Genomic DNA, 16,779 nt, shown 5'->3' on the forward strand with positions numbered 1-16,779 from the left:
ATGGAAACAAAAATATATAACCTGTGAGTAACTAACTTAAAATTGTCATCTATGATCCGGGAGTGTCAATGAATATTGTCTGTGATTGAAAATTGTCTAATTCTGCAATGATTGCCAGGGGAAATTATATGTAAACATAAATGCTTAACAACTCTTTTTACACCCCTCTTTAGAAAAATTAACTATTCACATCTAATTAATGCTATTCACAGCTGCAACCATGTGCCGAGATGGGACACATTGCAGTGCGCTGGCATGATCAGGCCAATTCAGAAATATATAGTTTATGACTTTTAGCTGTAAATTGAAAAGAAATGTCAAGTTGTAGATTTTAGCTTCAACTGTAAAATTGCTATGAAAGATAATTGCAAATGGGTGGATTTATTCTTCCCAGAAATGGAATGTCGAAACCTCAGGACCAATCAGCCGCAAGAGGCTATGCTTTGTTTTAGAGGAAGGACAAATAGATGTCTAATCCAAATCATAAGGCAATAAGCTATCACCTGATAATTTAGATATTGTGGGGTGTAATTAGGGGTTAAAAAGGAGACACACAATGGGAAAAGGGGGTCTCTTGCCAAAATGGGGATTGTCTGTTCAGAATGAAGAGCTGGCTAAAAAGAGGAGAGCTATCTGAAATGATCTGAGCGGTCTAAGCTGACTGGAGCACCATAATATAATTGGAAGAAAGACAGAACGAGGTGGATTAGACGAGAAGGGACACTCAAATCTGGAGGGAACCTGGAGAGGCAAATAGAGGGATGATTGTGGAAGTTCTCCATAACTGAACCTGAACAGGCTGTCTAACCAAGTCCCTATGTTTCCCCTGAGATGATCCAGGAGCCTTGATGACTTTTCCTGACCACCAAACCCAGAGAAATTCGAAAGTGAGTAAACTTGTCCAACAGAACAGAGTATTGGTTGGGTTCTATGTGAATGAATGTCTTCCCCTAAATAGATATTCAGGGGGCGGTTATCCAGGGGTAGATCCCTAGTGTTTTCTGAGTAACTAATAATTACATTCATTCCCACATAGGATTTCATTGCTTTCTAATGGTTTGCAAGAAATGACCCGATATTGGTTCTGAGAGAATGCCTATCTTAGGAGTCAGTTGGAAGGAGGATTTGGACCATGAGTACAAAAGTTACCACAGTGAGTAACTTGTACTGAAAACACCATACAATGGACACAGGTGCGATGAGGCCTAATTTAATTCATTTGGGCTGTAATATTGTTACACCTTTTGGAGATGTACTATATTTTGATCCTGTGTTTTTGAACTGACTAAGGTCGTTTTTAATTGGTATTTTGAATTGTATTTCTCTAGTATTTTAAAAGTATGTTTGCATGGTTTTGTGAACTACCACAAGAAGTAAGTTGCTGTGAATATCCCCGGCTTAAAGTTACCCTTTTGTTTGTTTTTCCAAAGAAAAACTTCAGTCTATTTTGTATGCAATCCCCCTCCTTATGGGTGCTTTAGGCTCCATCCAATGGGACATCGAGTAGTAAGCCCTCCCCTCTACAGCTCTTCCTCAGATTCTGACCAGTCATGCTGGTTACCTATAAATTGAGCTATGAGGCTTTTACCTTGTAGGGGTGGATGGTGGGTGCATTTGAATCTATGAAAGATATCAATGCTGGAGAACAGGAGTTACAGGCAAGCAACCCACTCCTTCTCCAGCATTGGATCTTTCATAGATTCACATGCCGTGAATACAATATGTAGTAGTAGAATAACTGGGTGGTTATAAGCAGGTAAAATGCTAAACGTATTGGCACCGATGCTGCAGGACAGCTTTCCCTGTCTGAACATTTGCAAAGTGTTGTCCTTCTAGGCATTAGTGCCTTATAAACCTGAGGTACCATCTATGTTGTAGCATGCCAAATGTCTGAGTGGGACTCCCGCCCATAAGGCCACCGACTCTGCCGTAGCTCTTGTAGAATGAGCATTGGCGGCTTAGCAAACAACCTGCCTGCTTTTGTATGGCAGAAAGAAATAGCAGACTTGATCTACCTGGAGATTCCTTGTTTGGTTATCGCTTTGCCTCTGTTGGTAGGTCCAAACGCTAGGAAGAGCTGTGTTGAGGCTCTGAAAAACTTGGTTCTGTCCATTGTGTGAAACCTGAGGGTATTCTCACTTCTAATCCCCATGGATCCTCTGCACAGGTGGCCAGCGAAAGGCCATTGCTCTTGGATCCCAACCCTGCAGGTGGGCAAGCGAGGGAGGATTACCTGGGTGCGGAGTCTGTGGGGACTAGGAGTGGGATGCCCTTGGGAGAGACATGGTACCCCCTTTCTCTAAAAATGACCCACTCAACCCATCCCCCATCGTCATGGGTTATTATAAACCAACTCCCCTGACTTCTTCATACATAACTACAAGAAGTACTGAGACAAGGAAGAGACAACCGGGAGTAATGAAGACTAGTTGCTTTCACCACTTGGGTACTGGAACGAGGAAGAGGCCTGCTGAGAGCAGCAGAGATCAGGCATGTCCCCTTAATGATAGTCATGCGGGGCTAACTGTGAACTTGAACCTACAGCATGTTAAAGGTCTGCACATGTATAAAAGCCCCACCAAATAAGAGTGAGAGAGGAAACAGTGACAGGAGCAGTGGTGGTGAATTTGCAGCAGCAGAGAGGCCAAGAGGAACAATGAGAAGCTGTTTGTGTTGAGCATGTTTATGGTTCAGGGAAGAGCAGCCCGGGAGATGGGGCTCTGTGGAACCAAAGCAGGCGTGAAAGGGGAGCTGTGACAGAAGGCTGCCCCTTCTTCTACTGCTCAAGGTGCTCATTCTCCTGAGGCCGGAAGCTGACCCAGGAGTGCCTGAGGGGCAGGAGGTGGAGCCCTAAAGAACAGACCAGGAGGCGGGAGATCTGCGCTGCAGGAACTCGCATCAAGGCAACCAGTGAGTTTCTAAGCAATCAGAAACCCAGTATGCGAGTGTTTGATCCTACGTGCAAGGATATTTTGTATCAGAGTGGTCGCGTGAATGGTAGGACACATTTTTTTTAAGGTCTTCTACTTGAATCCTTGCAAAGCAGCGAACAATAGGACATGTTAACTCTGGGAAAAGAGTGAATACCTTATTACGGAGTGGTCGCATGCAGATAAAAGCATGTATTCAAAAGTTTCCGAACGGTGGGCATATTAAAGGAAAAGTACTAAGATATATTACAACAAGGCGCATTGAAAATAACAACAGAATTATTTACATGAAAACCTTTAAGCATTATTGAATGCTGAATGAAGAACAATATTACAGAGTTACTTACATGAAATTTAGATTGCAAGCAACATTCCTATATATTATTTTACAGAGCAATTATGTTTTAATTCAAAAGAACCAATACATAATGAACTCTAAGATGAATTGAACTTTAACCAGGCCAGCAAACCCAATGTGTATTGTAACCCAAAGTAAATGGAGCTTTGGAAAGTTAACTTTAAAAGGTGATTTTAACTGAACTATCATTTTCAAACAAGACATTTTGTGGTGCAAGCAATAGCTATACAGAGAGGGTGCAAGTGTGGCACAGAACATTAAGAAAATGGGGAAACTCTATAAAAACAAAACATCATTGGAATTATATCTTGTAGAAGGTATCCCATAGGCATGAATGACTTGGTGGCTTGAGGACAAAGCCTAAGGACAGTTTGTGTTTGAACTGTGTTTTTGAACTTGAGGAAGGGACCCCTGAGGATTGGTGTGTTCTTTTAACTTGGGGAAGGGAACCCCGAGGATTGGTCAATCCTTTATTGTTTTGGAATCTGTGTTTGAACTGTGCTTTGTAACTTGGGAAAGGGAACTCAGAAGATTGGCGTGTTTTTGGAACTTGGGGAAGGGAACCCCCGAGGATTGGTCAATCCATTATTGTTTTGGAACATCAGGCAATCTTAAGAATTTGTTAAAACTGCATTATACTTGGGGAAGGGAGCTGAAAGAAAGCTGCGATCTGGACCAAACTCCGAACTGTATTCTGAACACTATTTTGTTGGTTGCTGGCATGCCGACACGTTGTATGAGATTAGTTGTGAGGGCAAGGATAGTTTTTTCGGACACAGATTCCTAAATTGAACTTTCCTTAGTTTTGGATTGGTAGGGAAATCCCACCATAGTATAGCGCAAGATAGGCGTTTTTCCATCCTGACATTTAAATTAATAAAAGTGTTTACTTTGAACTCTGAATCTGTTATCTGTGTCTTACTCCAAGATGCCCTCACACCTTGTAGTACTTGATGGCTCTTTTAACATCCAAAGAATGTAATGCAACCTTCGCTGGGGAAGTGGCATTTTGAAAGAAAACCGGCAATGTAATGGTTGCGTTCTTATGAACATCAGTGGTAACTTTGGGAATGAACCATGGATTTATCTTTACAGAAACTTAAGTAAGGCTCATTGACAGCCAGCGCCTGCAGCTCTGACACCCTCATGGCCGATATGATAGCCACTAGGAATGCGACCTTCCAAGACACATATTTTATGTTCGATGTGGCCAGTGACTCAAAAGGTTTCCTCATCAGGCTTCAGTCTGGCAGAGTTTTCTGTGCTGGAGGGAAGGGTGAAAAAAACATTTAGGAAATGCTTAATCAATCCGTCACTGAACAGGTGTTTGTGTCCCCTTCTTCTTTTGTATCTGGAGATGGCAGCTAGATGGATGAGTGACTGAGCCCTTCCTTTTCCAGAAACAGCAGATACAGGAGAAGCTATTCCGGCTGAACGGTGAGCGGGTGTACCGATTTCTGTTTCGCACACCATTCACAGAACCCTTTACACTTAAGACAATACAAACGGTTTGTGGAGGGCGTTTTGGCCACTGCACGGATGTCTTTGAAATCTTATGAAATGCCTAGTCATCCGAATTCTGCAAAATCAGTAGCCACTCTGTCAACTTTAGGGACTGCGGGTCGTGGTGCAGGACCTTGGCGTGGTCTTGGGCTATGATGTCGATTGAGCAGCCTTATCGGCTGGTCCGCCGAAACTTGGAGAAGGTCTGAGCACCATCTCTGGCGTAGCCAGTTGGAAGCGATCAGGATGAGTCGACACGGATGTGACCTTATCATTTGTATTGCCTGATGTATGACTGGAATTGGCGGGAATGCAAAAGTATACAGGTTTGTCCACGGAAAGGAGAAAGCATCTCCTTTCAATCCCTGCTGTGGACTTTTGATGGCAAAAAGCAGGCACTTTTTGTTGCAGTTGTTGGCAAAGAGGCCTATGGAGGGATGCCCCCATCGCTGAAACACTCTCTGAAGTTGACTGTTGTCGAGCTCCCACTCATGAGACTGAGTGAATTGCCTGCTGAGGCTGTCCACCACCTTGTTCTGGACTCCTGGGAGGTGGAACACTTGTAAGAGCATGTGGTCGGAGATGGCCCAGTGCTACATCTGCTGGGCCTCCTGGGACAGGGTCGTACATATCGTTTCTCTCTGCTTCCTGATGTAAAACATTGTGGTGGTATTGTCTGTCAGTATCCTGACCGTGCATCCTTTTAGCAACAGCAGGAAGGATTTGAGGGCTCATCTCACTGCTGAGCGTACTTTGATGTGGCGTGTCCCCTCCTTGGCTGTCCAGAGCCTCTTGACATGCAGCTGGTCGGCATGGGCTCCCTAACCAGACATGAATGCATCCATGATGAGAGTCTTGTGGGGACAAAGTTATTGAAACAGATTCCCTTTTGTGAGGCTGTCCTTGTTGGCCCACCATTGCAGCTTGTGTACCAGCTTGGGGGCAATGAAGACCTTGTCTTCCTATCTTCCTGCCACTTGGGACCAATTTGCGGCTATGAACTCCTGCAGGGGCCGCATGGAGAGCCTGCAGTTGGGCATCAGTGGAATGCACGAGAAGGCGCATGCATGTGCGCACCGATGTCCAGTTTCGCGGTGCGAAGGTGGGAACCAGTGAAGTTAGTGTGTTCACTCTGTCCACTGACGGTCTTACTTGCAGCTCCCATGTTGAGAATTGTGCCCCAATAAAGATTAATTTCTTGGATGGCTGCACAAAGGACTTCTTGTAGTTTATCGAGAAGCCTAGGCTCTGGAGTGTATGCACAATCTCCGACATGGATTCCTGCGCCCCAGCGCTTGTTGACGCCCTCATGAGCCAGTTGTCCAAATAAAGGTAGACGTGGTGGCCCTTCTTTTGTAGGCTTGCGGCAATGGGCACTAGGCATTTTGTAATGGTTTGAGTGGCACACGTGAGGCTGAATGATAGCACTCGAAACTGGTTGTGGGCAATGTTCACTGTAATTGTTTTTCTCGAAGTGCGGAAGTGGTTGCCTTTCGTGCGTCCATTATTTACTATGTGCACAACTCACTAATGAGGAAAGCCATTTTGCGAGCATGAATTTGGAGAATTTCCCTCTCCCAAACCTCTGCAATTCCTTACAAGGCAGTTTTTCCAAAGACATAGGTTAAAAAAAAGTTTTATTTGTGATTATAAAGAGAGCTCATCAACCAGTCCAAGACTTCAAGGTCGGCAACAGTAGCTAGCAAAAGTACTCGTATACATAGAAAAATAAGTGTATGCATAACAAATATTGTATGCTCAATATAAATAATAGGCCTTCTGGGCAAAAATAGAAGGAACATTCTGGAAACATCTTTTGCGCCTACCTCAATCTGTACCAATTGCCATCATCAGGCACGAGATGAGTCTTATTTCCCTCTACTCTATGTACTCCTGGAAAAAGTGTACATTACACAGGAAATGTTTACTGGCTACAGAATCTAAACAACTCCTGTATATACTAGCTTGATATATTCACATGACTAACCACAAATTCATAAAAACATGGAAATTGGCTGTCTTGAATATACTCCTGGATGCAGACATTTCAACGGATTTACTACTCGAGAACCCCACACGTGCAAAACAAAAACTCTTCCAGATTGACTAGATCAAAATTCAGAAGACTTGCACAGGATACAAGGATTTTTCAAATAATCCTGTAATGTGAAAAGCTCCCACACGCTGGAATCATATCTACAAAAATGTCCATCCAATACCATCAGAAATGCAATACTGAACACAAGATTCAATCTATGGCCCACCAAAGACGTTCTATCTAGATGGAAGATGATAATTGCAGATGAAAACATCTGCTGCTTCTGCAAACAAGCAAATCAACCCAAAACCATCAAGCATCTGATAATTGACTGCTTAAAACTGAAAGATAAACGTACCTATCACCTTAAAAAATATTTTGATCACCTCAGAAATCTTGATGCTGAAACTCTATGGCATATTATCTTTTGCATGGAAAAAGTATCATTAGCAATTGCAACAATTACGTATCTAAATTCACTGCACTTTAATCAAACCTGAAAGTATTTAACTTGAACACCTCTGTCAACTAATCTATGCTTCGACTGTGATCTATCTAATTGGCCTTCAAATAATGTCTTCTTGTAACAACTGTATTATCAACTTAATGAGTGAATTTATTGTGAATATTTAGAGTTTAATTATTATTGCAAACTGTTAGGTCACGTGATACTAAAGTTATGAGTTTCAGCACCAGGGGTGAAACATAAAGAATTAAACCCACTATCTTGCACAATTCATCCTTTTAAATTGTATGATTTCAGGAACACGTATGTTTACAGAATTATGCAACTCCCTAACTTTGATTTCAATATCCGTCCAACAGGGGCGTTGGTTCACATTTTGCACATAAAACTCCACAAGCTCATATACCAGAACCATGAATTACCATTGTAAAGAGTCAAATCGCATAAACCCAAACATGGTAATTACAGGTGATGTCCACATGTCAACATGTGTAATGTTTTACATTGGTCTATAATGCCTATTAATTTAATTTAAGCTTTATGTTTTTCACTTTTTACATATTCTAATGTTTCTTCCAGTTCTCTTACATGTGTAATATGAATCGTATTGGTTATTTGAAAAGTTGACTTAGTTCAGATAAATCAATTAAATACATTAAAAAAATATAAATGATCGTATTAGTTGTGGCTATTAATTTGTTAAAATTGCTCAGACAATGCAGAACATGTTTTATGCCACTGGGGGAAAAAATACTCGTATTATAAAAAGCAAATATCATCACAACTGATATGGCTGGCAAGAAATGTAGACATGTACATTATTTACAAGATGAAACAATGGCAGCTAAAGGGATTGTGCCATAAAACATGCAAATAAGAGTTTGTGTGCCACTTTAATGAAGTAATTCATGGACCAGGAGAGCATGCCTCTCGTAATGTGTGTCAGGATGATAATTGCATCAGAATAACTTCACCACAGACTATGACAATCGGAATTTAGGTACCACTCCTTACCATCAACATTACGTTGTCCTGTGAACAGAGCAGTGAAAATGCTTATTCCAAGCTAGCCCTACTGACGCATACTACCCCATTGTACTCCCTAAAGACAGGCACATTTGCCCAACAAAAGAAAATAGGGAGTACAAATAGGCCCAACAATAAACAAATCAAAGCCTATCCCCTGCTTCTACCCATGAAGTTCCTCTAATAGTTTCAAATCAGTGACCTGCAGTTTACCTTAGGAAGGAGCTTTAATATTATTACTGCCCTTCAAAAGCTAATTGCTTTTTAACTCCCTAAAAGATCATTTAATTCCAAGTAGGGATTAAAATCTAATCAGATCAATGTGTGTAACCAGTACATAAGAAGTGAAATGACTGGGCACATAATATAGCCTATAGTTGCTTTCCTCACCCTTCCTCGCACCAGCCTAGGCGGAATTCAGTAAGAACCTCGCTGGGCGAAATTTAGTAAGAACCTCGCTGAATTATTTATGGAACCCCTTTCAACAAAATCACATACATTTGCCTTTTCATTTAAAAGCAGCAATGCTCAGTGGTACAACAGATGGAGGCCTTCTCCGTGAAACTAGGGGGCCATCTTCTGCAATACACGGTTAACAGTTAAACAAGATGCATGAGGATGCAGGAGTCACTAAAATAAACACAGAAAACTTGATTATATTAAAAAGCCCTCAGCAGCTGAGCATAGAGAGAAACAAAAGGTGCAGTTTCCTAGACTGTTACTAGAGTTTACCATCCTTTAATGCAAATAAAATGCACATTCCCTTCACAGTACTGTACTGCCCAAACATCTAACTTGGTTTTTTAAAGTTGCTCATTTGTCCTTCACACTCCAGGAGTGCTCCCCGGTGCCCCTCACTCCTCACCCCTGGGTCCTGTACTGGCCTCCAATAAAAGTTGATTGAGCTCTGTAAAAAGTGATGGAATGTAGCAATATAATAGGTTATACGTTATTTCGATTACAAACATTTTGAATCCGAAAATTACGAATTGGAAGTTTTCGCAATGGAAATAATCACACACATTACCACCGCCCGTCATCCCCGCTCCCTCCACCTCCCTAACCCTTAAAACACCCATACTTACCTCCAGCGCCCAACTTACCTGTACTCCTTCATTGCTACGTGGACCCTGCCACGTGAGTTCTGCCTCCCCATTGAGAGGCAGAACATCCACTGCAGGGACCTTTTCTTTTTTCTTTTAACTCTTTGTCCCCTGCTTTCCTTTGTATGGAAGCGGGGGACACCCTGCCATCCCCGAATACCCATAATGTCGATCATAGGGTGCAGGGGACACCCCTGCAACCTCTGCTACACCTGCTCCCCTTGATCATCATTATGGGTTTTCGTAATTCTTTGCACGGCCGAATTCTGCATTTTTGTGCATGCAGTTTATTTTTCTTTTATTTATTTTTCTTCTGCTGATACCATAAAATGCCCCCTGGGATTTTGCATATCCACAATACTTTGAAAGCAAAATATATTTAAAGTCTCACCATAATATCATGGGCAGTTTAAGAAAGTGTCTTGAACGTGCATACAGACAATTAGTTTGTAGCGCAAACCAGATTGTTTGCAACATCCCCTAATATTGTTGGGTAGGATTATAAATGTGCTCAGTGAAACCATTTTTTTGCAACAGAGAATGAATGACCTTTGCATTTAAGGTCTATGGCCGATGGAACTCTGAAAAATTGGAGGTTGTGTGTAAAGCAATGTAGCTGTTTGAATATTATTTGCCCTAATGGGTTGTATGAGTAATGCCAAGTACATGATGTTGGAATGTTGCTCTCTGCTTATAGGGTAACATTAGCAATGTTAAAGCAGAATAGGTTGAGCATATTTGTCTTCTTAAAATCCTTTAATGGCAAATTAATATTGGAGTTTTATAATGCAGTAATTCGCAAGACTACCTGGGGCTTGCTTGCCCCTCTGTGGCTGTCTAAAGTGCTTGGGCTTCTGATAACCCTGATAGGACCTCCTGTATCCTTGGGGGTAGTATGTCCCTTTTGCATATGAGCGACTCTCTCGTGTGAAGGTGGAAGGTCAGGCTCTCCCTGAGACGCCCTAAAGGGACGGAAAGTTTTTCTGCTTTGTAAAGACATGAGTTACCAGGCCATGTCGGTATCTGTTTTTGTTGCCTTGAGGGCATCGTCTATCTTCGGGCCAAAAAGATCCTCTCCTTGAAAGGGAATGTGAATGAGTTTGTGTTGTACGTCGGGTCTGAAATCCGTGCAATGTAGCCAAACTTTCTGTCTCATTACCACACCATTGCCAATCTGTTTAAAACCTGTCTCAGCCAGGTCCACATCTACATTAATGCTGTGGTGTGATGCTTCTTCGCTCTCTTTCAAGATGGACATTGCCTCTTTTCATTTGTCCGCTGGCAGGTGTTCGAGGACGGGGCAATCCTGTACCACATTTCACGGTCGTACCTTGCCATAATGGCCACGGAATTAGCCACTTGGACCGTTGTTGCCTCAATTGTTATTACTTTCTTACCGAAGTTGTACAGCTTGCATCCTTCATTCTCTGGGGGACATACACTTTTGCGTGTGGAAATGGGCTTTTTTGCCTGATGTTGCTGAAACTACCGATTCTGGTGTGGGTTGCGACGTGAGGCACTTTAGTGTCAAGTCTGGAGGCTTGAATTTCTTTTCTAATCTACCATTAATGGCAGGTTCTGTAAAAAAGGGTGTTTCAATGTGTGTAACCCCTCATCCCATACGTGATCTGAGATTAGGAAGGATACCAGCTGGTCCTCCTCTTGCCCATATGATTGAAGACAAAACACTCTTTTTTGTCTTCCAAAGAGATAAGGCCAAACTGGCATGCAACGCCCATATGCCATCTGGCGGCAAGGGCTTAGGCACTTCCTCCAGAGGTTTATCTACTGAAGTGTCTGTATCCCAATCATCGTCCCTGTAGACGCTGTTGTCATAGAACTGGTGTCCTGCGGATCATCGCCCTCTATATCCGGAAGCTCCCCTTCCTCCTGTTCTTCCACCCGCTATGGGTGGTGGCTCTTTTAAAGGTAGTGGAGGCACTGTTGAAGGTAATGGAGACCTGTGCGGTCTTGGGTTCCCACGCTTGAACTTAGATTTTCAGTGCTGTTGGGGGTTCATGGATCCTAATGAAGACCTCAATCTGGTAGATCATCTATGTTGTGAGCGTGACCTCGACCCTAGTAGGTGATGTGTGTCGTATGGGTGATCTCGACCTAGATCTAGACCTGGTTAGAGATCTCAAGAGTGAAATATTTCGCTGTCCACCTGCCCGTAGTCTCCCCGTAGGTGGTATCCCCGGTTGTGCAGTTGTAGAGGCGGTAACCTAGCATGCGTTTGCACTAATATAGACTGCAATGACGTTAGGACCTGTAGGGACAGCAACGCCTGGGGGTTTGACAATAAAGCATGCATGTTTATTAAGGATTGCTCTGAGACCAGGTAACTGGGCCCTAGTATTGGTTGGCCTGTCCCCAAGGGGTAACTGGTTCCTGGCATTGGCTGGCCTGACTCCACTGGAACGGGAGGCCAAAGCAGCTCTAAAGGGGTAACATTTGGTTGACCCCGACCTGGCATAGGAGGTAACTTAGGAGAGTGTGGCTTAATGATTACAGAGTCTTACAAATCTGAAAACTGTGACGATTCGGCCGGTTGTGCCTCGAAATCTGTATCAATTACGTGTTGCAAAATATCCTCTGGCATGAGCTCCTAGAAAGTATTAGGTGATACTGGTGAAGAAATCACATGCATTTGCTTTGCCTCCTGCAGTTTTGTTTTCTACTGCGGCTTCCTCGGTTCAGGGGGGCTTTTGTGGCTTTAGGTGTTACTTTTGCCTCCGGTGCAGTCTTGGAATGCCTGTGGACGAGTGTGGGGATTCCTCACTGATTCCTGCAGGGATTTTACCCCTGACAATTGTTTATTCGTCAACGGGGATGTCGTGGATGAGGGTTTATTGGTTGGCATAGACAACGGCTTAATTAGTGATCGTCGTCTACTGGTCGACGAAGTAGTTGTCAACTAGCTTTTATTTGGTGACCGTTGTCCACCGGTTGACGTTGTTGTCATCAACAAGCCCTTATTCATCGACGGGTCTGTCACCGACAAATATTTAGTCATTGGGGGCTTTTTACTGGTGTGTTTCTTACTGGTGGGGGGAGATACCATGGGCCTTGTCGGTGATGGAGATGCCATGGATGAGGTCTTGGCTGCCTTGTTGGAATGCAGGTCTGTCGTCGAGCGGTATTCGACTGACTCTTCGTCTGTTTCTTTGAGTACAATGACAACAAGGCCATCGCCAGACTCTTCCTAGGTTTTTCCCCCTGCATGGTCAACAACACGGTTTTCTGCCCTTTCATGTTCTTAGTCGACAACGGCCCATGGCCATGGGTGCTTATGCTTTTTAGAGGGCTCTCCTCAGATCTCGCCCCTTTCCTTAGAGGGTGGTCTTTTTTCCCTTGGCACAGCCATGCTCCTCACGGATTCTGACTCTGAAGGGGATAGTTTCCCTCCTGAAGCCAACATACGAGTCATCTGTGCTTATCTTTACAGGTTTTGGCACTAAACCCCTTGCAAATATCAGTGATCTACTGAGTGGTTTGGGTAGAGGCAGTAATTGCACTCACCATGCTTGTTGCCTTCAAAAACGTTTTTATGGCCACAGGTGTCACAGGCCTTAAATAACGACTTCCTGGCCGCGGCTTTCATTTGGTGTTATCTTCCACAACACTAAAAGCCTTGTCCTCCTCCCTGAAGATATTGAGAGGATTCCCTTCTTGGTGTTATTTCGGGTTTTGAAGAAAAATTCACACAACTTTCATAGAAAAAAGGTTTTCTCACTGGAGAAACAATTGGAGGACTCCTTCCACTGTGACTTGTGAGATTAGAATCTGAGGAAGGGCTGGAGAGGAGGAGTTTACTATTCGATATCCCATTGGATGGGGCCTAAAGCAACCATAAGGAGGATAGCATACAAAATAGACTACTAATCTTTTTGGGGGAAAAGTCAAACAAAAGGGTATTGGAGGATTCCCAGCTTGACGCCGGGGAATATTCCCAGCATGTGAATCTATGAAAGATGCAATGCTGGAGAAACACAACGTATTTATTGCATAATCCCCCTTAATGGAGCAGCAGGGGTTGAAGTGTTGAAGCAGTAGGGGTTGCTGCAGCTCAGGGGTGAGGTACAAATGGGGGCAGTGCATAATGTTTTCATAGTGAAGCAGCTGGAGCTGGTGCATATCGAAATCAAGGTGCATGTGCAGTGCTGTGTATTATGTCCAGGTAGGGGCACTGCATATCAAGATCTAGGTGTATGTGCAGCACTGTCTGTAAAGTCCAAGTAGTGGATCAGCAGGGGGCACTATGACTCAGGATCAGGTTATGTGAGCAGGATTGTGTATAATGTGTCAGTGGTGGAGCAACAGCAGGGGCACTGCTGGCCCACGATCGACATGCATGGAATTGCTTTTGTCAAGTGAGTGTGTACTGACTTGGAGGTGGTGGAATAGCTAAGCCATGAGTATTAGATTATTGCCTAGGTGTCAAGGGCCAAACCTAAAGGAAAGGTTACAGCACCTGTGTCCTGGGGGGCGGTGCAGACACCTGAGCACTCTGTGGGTAGCCGAAAATCTCCACTTTGGGGTTCTTCATAGTGCAGGAAACAGAGCGGTTCATCAATCGATTCCCTCGCAGGTCTGGTACCCCTATCTTGCTCTTCAGCATGGAGTCCTGGATGACTGGGAAACTGGGGGACCTACAAACAGACAAGAAAGTAGCAATCAGGATATCTTTCTCAGGAAGAAGCACTCAATGAAAAATGACAGGACTCTCTCTGGGAGTGTGACACCTCCAATACAACTCTGAAATCTGCAGAGAGGGAAATGGGGAGATCCGGTGTATAACTAGTTAAAGTACTGACTTTGGGTGAAAAGTAGGGAGATAGAGCAGGAGAAGGGCCATCATTGTTGGGATGGAATCGTAGAGTGGGAGAGCATGTGGAATGCCGTTTTTTTGAGATGCAGGAAAAGAAGAGGAGAAAAGGTGAAGCCTCATTCAGAGGTGGATAAAGACTGGGCTAGTGAAGGGTCCTTCTTTTAAAATAAGAAGACTAAGTATGGCACATGTAGAAGAGAGTGTTCATTATGACATTGTGAAAGGGGAGCAAGAAAGATTGGGGAGACATCTCACATTGGAATGGGAGCACAAAGAGGGTGCGAGACAGCTGGAGTGTGAAGACACAGGCAGAGTAGGCTCAGAACCATGTTCACTGTGGGATATTGAAGAAGGAAAGGAATGAATATGGGTGCTCACCTGGCATTAAGAGTCACAAGGAAGCTATAGATTGGAAGAATGAAGTAAGGGTTTGCAATATATGATGTGGAACAAAGAAAACTGGTGCAAGAGAGTTGTCACTGTGGGAAAGAGCTACGGAAAAGACAGTTTGTGAAGTCACCTGTTTGAGATGGGGAAAGAAGAGTGACAACTGGAAGAGGTCTTCGACATCAGATGCAAGTAGATCAGGAGCGAATGGACAGTCTTCACTTTGTGGTGCAGAGAATGACAGAGAGATAGAACTAGGGAGAGTCCTCATTTGGGAATTAAGCAACGGACAGAAAATGAGAGAGCGAGCAGAGGAAGAGTACTCAATTCTGGATGAGGGGAGGGCCCAGGAATAAAAGCAAATGAGAGCTGAGGAATCATACTGAGTGAGAAGGAAAAAGGAAGTTGGAATGGGCAAGAGAGTGGGAGCCAGATTGAGAGAATGAAAAAAGAAAGACATCTTACTTTGGGATAGGAGAGAAGAGGTTGAGGCCAGCTCTGAACTTCTTGATGGTGCCGCTTGCCTTGTACCAGCTGTGCCGCTTCTCCTGCTGGGTCTTCAGGACATCGTTGCTGAGGTGTTTCCATTGCTGGGACGTGAACATGCCCAAGATCCTACAGCGGGATGAAAGGGGAGACTGTTTAAATATGGAGTCCATGCCAGACTGTGATAGATTTCTGTACAAGCAAAAAGCGAGGTGCGCCAAGCAGCATACTGGCCGGGGTGTGAGAAAAGCCGAGAAGTGAGTTTGTCTATGAGAGGTCCTGGTGAGGAGCAATGTACACTGAGCCGGTGTAAAAACAAGGGCTAATGCCAGGGTATTGGGGGGAGTACCTGATAAGAGAACAGTCTAGGGGCCAGACTATTTAAACTTTGCCCTTGTGCAAAAAATTGAGAACATTAATTTAGCATCAGTTTTGCGGCATGTACAACATGGGATAGAGCAAACAGGGGTTGGCCCAATCAGTATTATCTGAAAATGTTTTCAGTATGGCAAAAATGAAGCAGACTATTTTGTAAAGCAATTTTTGATTTTTAACTGAAAAAAATAATGTTGTAAACAATTATTTTAATGTTACGCTGAAAAACACATCAAAAAAGTATAATTTATTTTGGACCCAGTGCAAATGCTTTTATATAATACGAGTTAGGGCAAGACCAGTTTTCTCCATTTGGTATCAGGATAAGGAAACATGTAGGTAGTCAGGCCAGGAAATATGTTGTCCTCATCTTAGGACATTTAAAAAGTAGGAAGCCCTGAGCAGAGCAGTAGCCCGGTATGGGGTACCAGGCAGATGAGGCATACCAGGAGCAGGCTGTCAAGGGAAAGGGATGCCTCGGAGAACAGGCTAGGTTCAGAGTTTCATGAGAATGCGAGAAGGGGGCTGGGCAGCTGTGTGGACTGAGAGGCAAGCAGGCGAAGAATGAAGTATCCTAAGATTGAGACAGATCAAGAGTGTGATGTTCTAAGTAGAAGATAGGCCAAGAGTGGGACACCTGGAGATTGGGACACAATGGGAGTGGGTTGCACAAAGCAAGGAATATGCTGGTTGTGGGTACCTTGAGATGTGGACAGGCTAGGAGTGGTGCACACTAACTGGAAATAGGCCAGGAGTGGGACGCCCTGAGCAGAAGACATGCAGTAGTTTGCTTGGATAGTTGACCATTGCTTTAATCTTGAATAAACCATACAACCTACAAAACAATAGCTTGGAAACTGGCATCTCTGTAGGAAAACAGCATAGAGGTGTGAGAAACATTTTTTTTTTTATTTTCCCACATTGGCTAGGTATTGGCTTCTTGGTAAACAGCCCGGCTCCTCTACAAACATCTCTCGCACCACTGATAGCTTCTGATATCTATCCTCCCAAGCCAGCTTGACATGACATTACCACTTGATTGCTCGCATTCACTGATTCTGACCCCCACTGCACCCAAGTTCATACCATAATGTGAATGTGATGACTATTGTTCACAAAAGGATAGGCAAACGAATACTGACACCAAAGCTAAAACATGTAGTCAGAGGCAAATCGCTATCTGTCTGTACACAAAATCACATCTTAAAGACCTTTAGTTTTAATTTTTCTTCCATTACTGCATCCAAGAATAAAGATTCGCTAATCTAATATGTGT

The 16,779-nt window shown here is 43.6% G+C and overlaps 1 protein-coding gene across 4 annotated transcripts in view; it reads right to left on the minus strand.

Annotated features, from left to right (window-relative positions):
- The window catches only part of PARP6 (poly(ADP-ribose) polymerase family member 6), a 628,157-nt gene that overhangs the window by 363,650 nt on the left and 247,728 nt on the right, over window positions 1-16,779 (minus strand). For all 4 annotated transcript variants that reach the window (XM_069624646.1, XM_069624644.1, XM_069624645.1 and 1 more), the window contains exons 8-9: window positions 15,108-15,257; window positions 13,899-14,076 (exon numbers count right to left, since the gene is read on the minus strand). In XM_069624646.1, coding sequence (XP_069480747.1) covers window positions 13,899-14,076; window positions 15,108-15,257 — 328 coding nt within the window. The remainder of the gene's footprint in view (window positions 1-13,898; window positions 14,077-15,107; window positions 15,258-16,779) is intronic.

Source organism: Ambystoma mexicanum, chromosome 11 (genome assembly GCF_040938575.1).
Source record: "Ambystoma mexicanum isolate Mex_15411 chromosome 11, UKY_AmexF1_1, whole genome shotgun sequence".
Lineage (NCBI taxonomy): Eukaryota > Metazoa > Chordata > Amphibia > Caudata > Ambystomatidae > Ambystoma > Ambystoma mexicanum.